The sequence below is a fragment of the Bombus pyrosoma genome, linkage group LG7, assembly GCF_014825855.1.
Source record: "Bombus pyrosoma isolate SC7728 linkage group LG7, ASM1482585v1, whole genome shotgun sequence".
Taxonomy (NCBI): Eukaryota; Metazoa; Arthropoda; class Insecta; order Hymenoptera; family Apidae; genus Bombus; species Bombus pyrosoma.
Genome location: NC_057776.1, coordinates 5022587 through 5035649, shown reverse-complemented (window position 1 = coordinate 5035649; position 13063 = coordinate 5022587). Strand labels below are relative to the sequence as shown.

Sequence of the window (13063 nt, the reverse complement as noted above, 5' to 3'; positions counted from 1 at the left end):
GAACAAGTTTTCACGCAATTATCAGCATCTTCTGACGCCTTTCTGCTACTCCGACCCTTTCATCGTCTCTCGCTCTCGCACTCGCGGCTTCCTTGCAGTCGCCTCGTCTAGCCCCGCTGCTATCCTCGCGCTCTCGTTTCTCACCCAACGTCTCATCCTCCAACATCGTCTCTTTCTCGCGCCCCAGCTACTGCACTTCTACCACTACGCTGCTACATAGCTAACAGCGTGGCAGTCGGGTCGTCCCTCCCTCACCGCCGACTCTTCGCGCGCCTACTTCCTTCACCCCTTCTTACCCTGCTTTCTTCCATCTCTTTCTTACCCCGATGATCCTGGCTCTCTAGCCGGCACACTCTCACGAACCTACTTTGCCTCGTACTTTATCTTTATCCGTTTTTCACCCCCTCGTTCAGCCTCGGCTCGGCCCGCTCTCATCCTCCCTCGCCAGCGCGCACGTCATTCCGCATTATTTTCATTTTATCGTCAGCAATCTTGGTTAATGCAATACCCTCCATAGTCCGGGAACCGTTTTTTTTTTATTTTCTAGCTGAATATTCTAACGCGTTACCGGCTCTCGTGGAAAGTCAGTTGGCGGGGGAAGGATAGGACGAGGTCGACGCGCGTCGGTCCGATCGCGTCTCCAGAGAATTTCGAGTTCGACCTTGACGTATCGCGTTTCCATCGACGTCGAAGGTACACGGAACGAGGAGGAGCGCGCAAGAAACGACGACGAAAGTGGTTGACGGGACACGTTCGCTGAAGCGGCCCTATCGACTTTCGTCTTCGATCGAGCGTAGGTTTGCTCGCGGCCAACCGATTCCGCAGCACGTTGTATCGCGCAACATAGCGCCTCGTATCACGTCACGCCGCATACCATAGCACAGCACTGCACGGCCATTCTATCGACTTTGTTTCCGCGAGTCAGCACACCGCGTGTACCCGGCCAAGACGTTGCTACGTATCGATCGCCGGATTAATTTGTAGTCCAGACAATGGGCCGCCATCTCTACAATTCTAGCCGATATACGCGACAGACACGGAGCATTACGTGGTTTCGTTTACGCTGCACCGGTTCCGCGCTTTCGTCCTGCAAGACGGCGCGAAATTTCGATCGTCGAAAAGCAGAGCGACAGGTGCGAAGACTCGAAAGGGTCGGCCGACTGCTCGTCGGATGTCGACGATCGACGCGCGGTTTTCTCCTTCGAGACGCAATCTCAACGGTACAATGCAACATGGAATTTTCAACGGCCGGATAGGAATACGAAACGAGGTGCGAGACAATGGGTTTCTCGGGACCGATTCGCTTTTATCTCGACCCGCTATTTTCTTGCAACTCGACTAATCTAGCTTCCGCGAAGAAACTTCCTTCGCTGTTAAACGCTTCCTTCTAACCATCCCGATGTCCTTCGTTATATTCGCTCGACTTTCGAAAATCGATCGCCCGTACCGACGAGTATCCGCTTAACAATAGAACTACCACACCAGTCAAATTGCCCGGTTTTACTATTTTATTTTAAAATTCCTACTTTATGTTATATCTTTTTCCGCAACGATGTAATGACCTTGGCAACGGTAACCAAAAGAGTAATATAATGAATTTTATTCATAAATTTAGTTAATGAATACCAAATGACTGGTATTTGTCGAAGTGAAAGAGGGTCCTGCAATCTGTTTATCGAACCCCAATTAACCAGTTTTGTACAACTTGCCACACGTTTTTACAATTTTTGTTGCGCATCATTCGATATGACGATATCAGTCATCAGGATGCCAACACTAGAACCACCACACCGGTCAAATTGACCGGTTTTATTTTAAAATTCATTCTAATTCAATTTCATTTTAAAATTCCCACTTTATGTTGTGTTTCTTTTCCGCAAACATGTAATGACTTTCGCAACGATAACTAAGAGAATAATATGATAAATTTTATTTTGTTTTTTATGTGTTGAAACTGAAAATAATTTTGTATCAAGGCTACTTACACCAATACCAGTCGAAGTGTAAAAGGGTCCTGCAATCTGTTTATCGAACCCCAATTAACCAGTTTCCTCGTTTCGTACAACTTGCCACACGTTTTTACAATTTTTTCTGCGTATCATTCGATACGACGATATCAGTTGTCAGGAAAATTCCCGATCGATCGCTAGATCGCTAGATGCTAACGCTGGAAATACCACAGCAATCAAAACGACTGGTTCTACAATTTTATAAACGTGTCAACCCTCGTTTAGGTATGATGGTCCCAGCTGGATCAAAAATACCAAAAATGTGCTACGTAACAATGGAATTGCTTCCGTAAGAAAGAAATAAATCAATAAATATAAAAATATTCTATTATTACGTATCTTTCAAAGACCAGTCATTTTGACTGCTTTTGGAAGAAATAACTTCGTGTTGACTATCGGTAATTCTAGCGTTAATCTCTTTCGGATCGTCCTTTGAAGGAAATTCACGGTTATTTGAGAAAATCGGTGAACGACCGGTACAGCCAATCTGCCTAAATATCTTTCGCATGGAACCGGAGTTGCGTTGGAGCAACGAGGGAGCGGCGATCGTACAAATCGGATCGAATGAATCATATTCGCTGCAAGTATCGCGACGTGAGTCATCGACGTAAATGAGATTATATTCTACCTCCTATTAGTGTAACGCTCGGCATTAACCGACTCGCCACGCCGTTCCGACAAACAAATTTGAGCGCGTGACTCAGCCAGCTCCTATGTAATATGTACAAATATACGCGCGTAAGAGATTCACGCGCGTTTCTCCAAACTCCTTTGATCGATTCGCAAGAGCAAAAGCACGATCGAACGTCGCTGCTGTTGCTTCGTATAAACGTACATTGGCAAGCGGGATAAGTCGATGTTTAGCCGAATTTTCCAGCTTGTCGTTGGTTCTGTTAGATTCGAAAGGACGAACGAAGAAAATAAAGACAACAGCAGGTGAAAATAGAAGAAACAAAAAGACGGAACGACAAAGGGAAAGGAAAGAAAAGAAGAGAAAGGGCGTACGTAGGCTGCGGCAATCCGAGTACACCGGTGGTGGAATCGACGCGTAAGCGTAGCGAGTTTCGAGGGAGCGGATTTAAACGCTGCTCGGCGATTCAACGTTCGAGGCATTGAAGCGTAAAACAAGCGGTAGGATGCGCGACGCCGGCAGAAGAGGGAGGAAAACTCGACGAAACGTCGCTCGGCTTTCGTGTCAGAATTAAACGGGCGTCATCGCCGCGTGTCTTATTTCTATAGGTCGCGCGTGCCTATTATACGCGATCGAGGGTTTTTTTCGGTTGCACGTCGACGCCGCTGAAAACTCGGATGTGCAGCAACGAACAGCGATCGTTTTATTGGCTAGAGAGGAGGATAGGACGAACGGGACGCGAAGAGAGCAGGACGAACAGAAACAGGCGAGGAGAGAGAGAGAGAGAGAGAGACAGAGGGAGGGGGGGAGAGGGAATGTAATCGAATATCCTAGAATTTAATTCTATCGGTTCGTCCCGCGCGTTCGACTTTCATATCGCGCTTTTTTGCGACAGTCATTAAATCTAATTTATCGCGACGCCCGCGTCGCGTTTCAGGGATGTGTACCGGCCGAAACGAGGGAGGCTGGATTTCCACGATTCGATTCAAATCGAAAGACCCACTCTCTCTCTCTCTCTCTCTCTCTTCTTTCTCTCGCCCTCGTCCACCACCGTTTCCGTTCTTTCGCGAGACGCCACCAGTTTCCCCTCTGCGTATCCGCGCGCCCGTCTTGCCCGCCGTTTCCCTCCTTTTGACTCGCCGCCGAGTAAAACTTAAAAGCGAGGTGCAGTAGTGTTAGTTGTAGTAATTGTGGCGACGGTGCTACTACTGTTGATGTAGATAGCGCTGGGAGGTACTGCTGATTTTTTTCTTAATTAGATGCCGTGGAAAGAAAAATCGCGGACTACGATCGCCGGGGATTTGAACCCGGGTCCCGAACGTTTCGTAATCTAAGGCGTTAACCACTGCGCTACCGTCGTTCGACCCTAGTCGGTATCAAGTGCCGCTACAAAAGCATCGAAAAACGTTTGCCACGGGCCGGCGAGTAAAAAATGCAAGGAAAAAAGAGTCTCGCAAAGACGAGACACGATCGATCGATGATCGAGCGGAAGCGGAGGAGCCAGAATGTCCGGGCCCGAGTGGCGTTGCGCGGCAGATAACGACGAGAGGTTATAAATCTGCTTCCGGTCGGAATCGGGAGCGAAGCAATCTGCGGAATGGTCCGGTCATCCGTCCATCAAGTCACGCGTACCGCGACGTACAGTCTACGTATTAATATATCTGCGGGCCGGAGCGGAGATTCGCGCGCGCATGCCGCTCAACACACACGCACACGCGTCGGCTAGGGACGCGCGCCTCCGTCGCAGTCGACGCTGCTTCGGTCGGACCGCGTTGCGGCTGTATCGTGTGTCGTGTATCGTGTATCGTGCACCGTGCATCGTGCGTCGTGTGTCGTGTATCGTGTATCGCGTACGATGTATAGTGGACGATACGAATATCGTACGGGACATAGGGCGGTGCACGGTGCACGGTGCGCGGTATACATCGCAGCGTACGTCGCTGATGCCCGACGCGCGATGCACGGTGAACCACGATGCACGATGCACGATGCGCGGGACGCCGCCATCCCTTTCCCTCTCTCTCTCTTTCTCGCACTGGTTCTCCTCTGTTTCCAGTGTTTCCTCGTCGCTCGCCGCTCCGTATATTTATGCGCGTTTCGATGGGAAAAGGCAGCGCGCAACTCGGACGCGACGCAAGATAATTTCTGATTTACCGCGGCTTCGTCGGAGCTGTCGCCTGCCGTACATAGCGCCACCAGATCCATCCTGCGTCGCATTTTCAAAATGGAAACGTTCGTTTCTACCCTCCCTTTCGGCCCCACCGCCCATTCGGGCCCGGTCTACTTGCTCACCCTTTCCTGCGACGCTTATCGCCGCTGGCTAACAACCGCAAAGCTGCTCCCCTTTCCGTTTTCCGACGAATTGCTCTCGCCTCGGAATCGGCAATCGTTCGAATCGTCAGACGTCGCGATTTGGTGGTCGCGCGTCGCTGCAAAGTCGCGCCACGTTTAGAGTAGGACGACGGGAAAACGTCTGTACGCGGCGCGGTAAAAAATTAATCGCGCGGTTCTTCCGACCATTTTTGTGTCCCGATAAACCGTTCGTTCTTGCGCCGTGTTCAACGTTCCACCTTGTTACGCGAAACTCCTTACGAGAATTTCCAGTTTGCGGTTGGCAGCCACGGACAGGCGTCGCGGCTGAATCTTTCACCTCGGTTTTCCGCACATCGCTGGCGATTACGCGTTTCGACGTTGCTTTACGTCCGTACTTTGCCTCTCGCTTAATCTCGCTTTAATTGTCCTATCAAAGGGCCCATTTTTCAGCAAGTAAATCAAGTTAATTCGGTGAATCGAACAGGTCCCCTGCGATTGCAGTCTCGCGCCTAATGACAAAATCCGCAATCACTTAGTTGCCAAGACAATATTTGTCAAAAACGTCGCCAATTATTTTCCTCCTGTCGAAGACGCGCTGCCGACGAACGTTTCGAAAATTCGGCAGAAACTCGACGGTTTCGGACGACGTCGTCGATTTGGCGAAACGTAGGGGAACGAAACGAGAGGGAAAACCGATTGACCGAGCAACGAAGCTAAGCGAGAAGGCAGCAACGACGGGAAGAAATAGCAACGGGAAAGGACGAAGAGGCAAAGTTAAGTGTATGCGGTTCGGCTAGCCTGAGATTACGTTCCAAGTATTGCCATTATACCGAGAGTTTCCTAGGAAGGCAATTTTTGAAATATTTCAAACACATAGCATTATGCCGTCCCTTATTATAAAACAGTGTGTGCGGATGGATGCTACGTAACACAGAACCGACAACGAGTCGAGTCGGCTACCACGCTTCGACTCTGTCTGTTTCGACTCGTCCGAGTTTCCAGTCTGTTCCAGTCCCTTTCTTCCTTTCGTCGAGATCGCACGACGAAATTATAACCGTTGGTCACGCACAGGTACCTACCAATTTCTTCAGGTTCATCGTTGCCGCTTTGCCCTGCCAACCGCCATCGCCAGAACCTAGCGAGGACAGGACCATCGTGGAATTTCCGTATCGCGGAGAAGTTGGCGTGAGACGAGCGCGGGTATCGGGAAAAGGCGAACCAAAGTACGCGAACGGCCGTTTCGTACGACGCGTGTTCGATTTTACGGACGGTTATGCGACAGGACGCGCGTCGAGTTTGGAATTGGACGGACAGCGAAAGGGGCGACTTAAGATGAAAGCGGCGATAGACGAAAACTCTCGATCACTTTTTGACGGGCGGCGTAATCGAGTAGGCGAGAGCGCAGACGGTGAACGCGCGTCGGGGATGGTGCGGCTTTTTTTCTCCACGTTTCGAAGAAGGGGTCGCATTTTAATACATCAAACTTTTCAATTTTGCCGCGGCTCGTATCGCGCGCCACTCTCTGCCCGTCGAAATGACGCTCCTGATATATCGCTTAGCTAGGCCGTTACGCGTTCATCAACGCGGAATCGATACGCGTGCGTATACGTGTACGCGCGTAGACGGTGTCCGCTGCGAAGGTAGACGCGGACGTTGTCGCAGCGCGCGCCGCACGCCCGCGAAAACACAATCAAGACCGTACGGCAAAAACACTAATTTAAACGGAACGAAGGAAATATGTAGTCGCATCCGTTGCGTATCAGGATGAATGGCGCTTGCCCGGTTACTACACGATTCACGATTCACGATTTACCGTTCTGCCACTTTTTTTCCCCACCCATCTTCTCCCTCGTCCTCTCTTTCCGCCGTTCTCTTCGCCTATCCGTCCGTGCGTCTCTCCGTCTCTCGACGCGACAGCGATCGGTCCAACTCGCTCTTACGAACTGCGTACAACGGACGACGCGAAGAGAAAGAGGAGGGGCGAAGCGGTTATTGCCAAAAAGGATAACGCGAGCAAAGATTAAATTTTTTCCAGCCCGACTTTTCAGCCTTCACCGACCGCGTGATCGTAGTTTGCTGCTTTTCACGTTCGACGTCGTGTACGCGTTTCTGCCGTCCGTTGCCACGCGTTCCGTGCTTCTTGCCGCGGTAAGCGATAACTCGGGTCGGACGATCGCCTAGCGAAATTCCAACCAAAGATCGGATTGCCTCGTATCGCGGTGCGGTACGCGCACACTGCCGCCGGCGAATTTCCAACCGATCGGCCAGAGTTAAAAGACAATTTATATTTAAATTTCGTTTCATTAAAGCTCTTAATCCGAAGGAAATCCAGCTGCAACGCCGAGAACGATCCTTTGCGGCGACTAAATCTTTAATAATCCATCCTTGAGTGGCGCGCTTCTCGCCAGGGAGTATTTTTCACCATGTTATATACATCGTTGGTTGGCAAGGCAAGCGCGGACACGCGCGCGCTCGCCCATACACAACCAGAGAGATCGTTCGTACGTACGAGACACCGGAGGAAAAGGTAAGCAGGTGTTGGTTTTATCGCGTGTAATTTTCCATGGTCGGTCGTGAACGACCCTTGGACGGATTTTCACGCAGGCCGCGCGCTCTTGTTGCAAACGCACGCATCTCCTATTAGGTGAACCCGCATCAATTAGGCATTTTAATCGGAGAGGCTTCGCGCCGGTATCGCGGAACAGTCGCGATACACTAGCGTATTACGATACGAGCAGGCATGCCCGGAGAATTGGAACGTGGTTGCGTTAACATAATGGAATTCCGCGGAATGTTATAGCCATTATACATAGCCGATTGCGTCACCACACCGATATACGTATAGCCACGATAGAAAAATAATACTCGGCCTCAATTTTCCGCTGTGCTCGACAAACCACGAATCTCCGTCGAAATTTACCGACCATTTTTTTTCCTTCTCTCTATCATCGATCCGTTCGTATTTTCTCGCCAATCGATCGACAAATCGTTGCTCCTTACGGCTTTCGTACACTATCGATTGTAACTACTTGCTTTTACGATATTCCGATTTATTTGTTCGTCGTCGAAGGAGGTAAAAATCTGTTTAACGCGTTGACTGCCACGCGTGTTTTCAATGAAATCTCCTTCGGGCCACGCGTGCCGCTGTACCAAGCGTTCTCTGATTGGTACTCCCATCGATATTTTAGTAACGCGAGTCGTCCAAAATTTTCGACAAACTGGAAAGGAAGCATGAAAAAGTATTCACGCCTCGAGAACGCGTTGTTATTGATGAAACGTTGATTCCATGGCGCGGAAGACTCATCTTCGAACGATATATAGCAAATACAGCACACAAATACGCGATCAAACTATTCAAATTACGCTCAAGCACGGGATATACATGGGGAATGAAAATTTATTCTGGTAGATCAGCTGACGGTGTTAGAGAAACAGCATTGGCACACGATGTATGTCTACAGCATACGTTGATCATTTTTACACGAGTTATGAATTAGCGATATTATGACTAAACCGCGAGACACATGTAGCGGGAACACTTAGGAATAACGAAAATTCCTCCCAAAAGATATTCTTCGTCGCAAACTAAGTAAACGGGAGATGATATCCAAAGAAGATNGATAACGGGATTGTCGTACTCAAATGGAGAGATACACGGGATGTGAGAATTTTATCGACAAAACACGCTCCCATCGTGGTACCGAGCAGAAAAAAAATCGTAGCGTTCGTGCTGTCTCTCCAAGCCAACAGACATCTGCAATATTAAAACCACTAGCTGTTGTTGAATATAACGAAGGAAAGTGTGGTACAGATTATTCGGACCAAATGGTTTCTTATGCCACCACGATTAGAAAAGGAATCAAACGGTACAGAAAACTTGGCATTCAACTCCTTCTGGCAATTTCTGTCGTAAACTCTCTGACGGTTTACAAAATTGCAACAAGGAAGGATATAAAGATTGGAATATTTAGAGTATCATTAGCTGCAAAATTATTAGGATTGTCTGAAGATACAAACAATCCTCGTCTTCCACGGAATTAGCACAATATCGCCGTTAGGAAAAATGATTGCGGAAGAAGCATTAGACGCGCGTGCAAACTACGTTATGCAAATAAAAGACGTCGAATGGACCGAACAAAGACGCGAGAGAATTTAAAGAAAACAACAACTTCTTGTTCAAATTGTCCCGACCAACCTCAGCTATGTACAGAATTCTTTAAAGTTTTACATTCTAAACAATTTTTTCAATAGATCATTTTCGTGTTACCTTCATAACAATTCAATAGTTTCACTATTTCCTCTGGAATATCTTTTCTAATATCTACGACGATCTTTCGCGAGTAGTCAAATAAGCGCCACCCGAATACGGGTGACGCGATCCTACCGGAAACTTCGCTGTCACCCGAATACGAGTGTCGTGGCAGTCGATGTGTTAACACGTTACATCGGTAGGAGGTTGGGGTCGGATGGATGGCAAAGATCGATGAAGACGAGCGATTTCATGATCGTGGAAGTTTGCGAAAGGTGGTGGAACGTTGGAACCTGAACGTTGGAAGCGCGCGGCAGGGTAGACGACACGGACGAATGGCGAAACGAAGCGCGGCCACTAGCTGTTCGTTTAATAACTTGCGCCGGTGGCGAACGATAAATAATGCAGGAGACACCGTCGTCCCGATGTAATTAACGAGAACAGTCGATACCCGGTGTGTGTCACGTATGCGCGAACGAGCGCGTAGTCAATATTTGTCATTCGTTTTAACAAAAAGAACGTTACAAAACGGTCGAATGCTCCGCGTCCAAATATTGACTATGCTCATTGACGTTCATTGATACTCTCAATTAGTGCACACTGTCGAAGCCGATCGCTGGGTAATTGGACCTCTCCGGCAAAGGCTCGGTCTTCCCGTTAGACGACGTTTCCGGTAAAAACATTCGGCCGTTCGTAATTGGCAGCTTCGTCGACCCTAACCTGCGCGATTCTTCGCTGTGTAGCTGTTGGTCTGTCGAAACTCTGCGGACCAACATCCTCCAATTATAAACACGACGCCTTTTCCTCGGGACTTTGTTCAGTCGGCAAACTCGCCGATTGTCGTTTTTCCAAAGTCGTTTCTCGCGAATTCGCTGGAACGCAGGCTGCCACGCGTGCCGACAGTCAGGAAACTTCGCCGCTAAAGCGGCGACCGCCGCGAATCTCGTTAACGTGGCAAAACCTAATTAACAACTTTCAAAAACGCTTTCACGTCCCATCGATTTTTTCCCTGGTCCCTCTGTCACCCCTCGTTTCGAAGATTCGCGCGGAACGTCGCGCGTTCCCCGCAACGTTCCGATCGAGCGTCGATAAAACGGTTCGATCGCGTTCGACGAAATGCCCGCTGTGGACGTTCGTGTGCGTCGAGTTTTCGCGCGCCCGCGTTCCATGCGTTTCGGCTGTACGCGAACAACACGGTGTTTGCGATAGGCGAACGTCGTCGTGTCGACGACCGTGGACGCGTTGCGTCGCGAAAGACGAGGAAATAGTTGGAAAGGAAAAATAGCGGAAAAATCGTGTTCACTCACCCTTTCCTCCTCGCGAATCATCTCGGCGATGCCAGGCTTTATCTCGAGATCGTCCCCGGGAGTCGGTTGACCGGCTGCGCCTTGCTGATGGTGTTGCTGTTGCTGCTGCTGCTGCTGCTGTTGTTGCTGTTGCTGTTGCTGCTGCTGAACGGAGAGCTGTTGGCCGTGTACGGTCAGGTGGTTGACGGAGGCGTGGGGACCGGAAGTCACGTGGCCAGGCACGTGGTGAGCGGATATCGAGTGCGAGCTCTGCTGGCCGGGCTGAGGGGGCGGCGGTGGCGGTGGCGGCAGGGGCAGCGATACCGGAAGTTCCTGGAGGTTGATCTGCGGCGTGACAGAGACGTTGGGAGTTCCGGGAGATCCGAGGGATCGCGGAGTCGAGCTGCTGGGCAGCATGCCGTGAATGTCAGGTGGTACGATCACGCCTCCGCCGCCTTGGCTCGGATCTTGATCATCGGGGATGCTTCCGGAGGCGACCCGGTCTGGGCTGCAGGCCGGCGGCGGCGATCTCTCGTCCGACGTTCGACGTCGTTTCTTTCTGTGCATCGCTGCCGCGTTCGCCGCTTCCTCCAAGCTCGATCTCGACGTTAGCTCTTGCTCGTTGTTTACGTCGGCCAGGCCGCGGATCTTGAGACTCTCCGCGACCTTCAACAGCGGCCCGATTTGCTCTTGCGACACGTTTATCTCTCCTTTGTACATGAACTCTACGGCGGCCTTCAGTTCCGGCCATTTGATGTCCTTCATGATGACGATAGGATGTTGGCAAGGATTGTCGAAGAAAAGCGCCTGGAAGTACGGGCTGCAGGCGGATAGCACCATCTTGTGAGCTTTCACGCTGTGTCCGTCGCAGGCCAACGTCACGTCGACGAAGCTCTCGCTCTGTAGCAGCTGATCGAACACGTTGGTCAGATTCGTCTGGTAGTTGTTCCACCTGAGGCAAAATTGCTGGGGCGACCCAGCGCCGCTTTGCTGTGTCATGTTTTCCACGAAGGATCTGATCGTAGCGTCTCGATCGTTTCCTCTTCCGTTTCCGTTCCTCTCCTCCTCCCCTTTCTCCACCTTTTTCTCCTCCGCCTGCACCGCGTCCTCCACCACCGCCACCTCCTCCACCTCCTCCACCTCCTCCTCTTCGTTCTCGCTCTCGTGCTCGTTCTTCTCCACCTCTTCTTTCTTCGCCACTGTCGCTTCCTTCTCCGTCTCCTCCTCTTCTTCTTCTTCTTCTTCCTCTTCCTCCTCCTCCTCCGCCTCCTCTTCCCAACTTTTGGCGCGCTCCTCTACGCCCTTCGCGCCTCTTTCCTCCGTTTTCCGATCAACGAAACTCTGTTCGTCGATGCTTTTACCGATCGGTGGTCGCGAACGAATCAACAGCTAGACCGCATCTGGAACACACACGTACACAAGCACGCGCGCGAAATTACGCGCGAACCACGCGTCTGTTTTTCTCGTGGGAACGCACGCGTCTGTACGTCAAACGTGCGCGGCCGCCGCGATCTTTCTGACGAGGATCTCGCGATCGAACATCGCCGTTTTCCTTTCGAATCGTTTCACAGTCTTCTCCGTTTCTCTCACTCTCTCACTCTTTCTCTCTCTTTCTTCTCTTCTTTCCACCGCCTCCTTCGATCGCGATCACGGACAATCGGAGAGGATCGCGCGTCGCTACGTTCGAACGCGATCCATCGAACGCATCGTTGCGGAACTCTACAGACCAAAGATTTACGCGTCGCGTCGCGTCGACTCGAATCGAAGAAACGGCTGGCGTGCGCCAGCGCGCGCGTGCACGCGCGCGACTTTCGAAAACAGGGTGACCGTAACGAGTTCCCGCGCGCGCGCGCCACCCAACAAGCTCCGCTTAACGTTTCTCGCGTTTACTTCGTTCCGAGTGTCCACTTCCCTCCCCTTTATCGACGGTGTACGGTAGCACGCGGCTGTCCTTCGTATTTCGGCTGACAGGTCGTCGGCGTCTCGGCCGGAGGATCGCGATGACAAGAAGAGTACGCAGCAACGTTGCAATTCCAAGCACCGGTCTCGCGTACTTTATATTTTCTACCAAGTCTCACCGAGTACACACCAGAAAGCACTGAAAACAACAATCGACGAAGTAGCACTCGGCAGTCTCGAGCTCGATCACGATGACTCTCTTTCTCTCTTTCTCTCTCTGTTGAAACGGGGAGGGAAAAACGTGTACGCGCGATAATGCGTGGCCGCGCGCGTTGCGAGGACCGATGGAGCGACACGACGAAGCGCCCACGATCTGCACCCCGTGACGAGCGCGTCGCAACTGAGAGACTCGCGGCGGCGACGGTTCGCTCGAACGGCAGTAGAGAGGTCCGTGAGGCGGCCGAGCGCCGATACCGTGTGTTTGCAGCGGTGCCAGCGCCGACTCGAGGCTCGAGGGGCGAGAGACGATGGACGAGAGATGCGAGACGCGCGGCAGCCACGGGGAGAGTGGCGCGTGGGTGCGACAGAGAGAGAGGGAGAGAGAGAGAGACGAGGGCGAAAAGAGAACGGCCAAGGCGGCTGGTCGGTGCGACAGGGACGACCACCGGCGAAACAA

At 51.2% G+C, this 13063-nt stretch overlaps 1 protein-coding gene across 1 annotated transcript in view; it reads right to left on the bottom strand.

Moving 5' to 3' along the window:
* Positions 1 to 11622, bottom strand: part of LOC122569398 (protein bric-a-brac 1-like) — a gene marked incomplete at its 5' end in the record, with an annotated part of 164834 nt that extends 153212 nt beyond the window's left edge. The window contains 1 exon segment of the mRNA XM_043730384.1: positions 10510 to 11622. Within this exon segment, the coding sequence (XP_043586319.1) occupies positions 10510 to 11487 (978 nt within the window).
* Positions 11623 to 13063: the final 1441 nt, after the last annotated feature.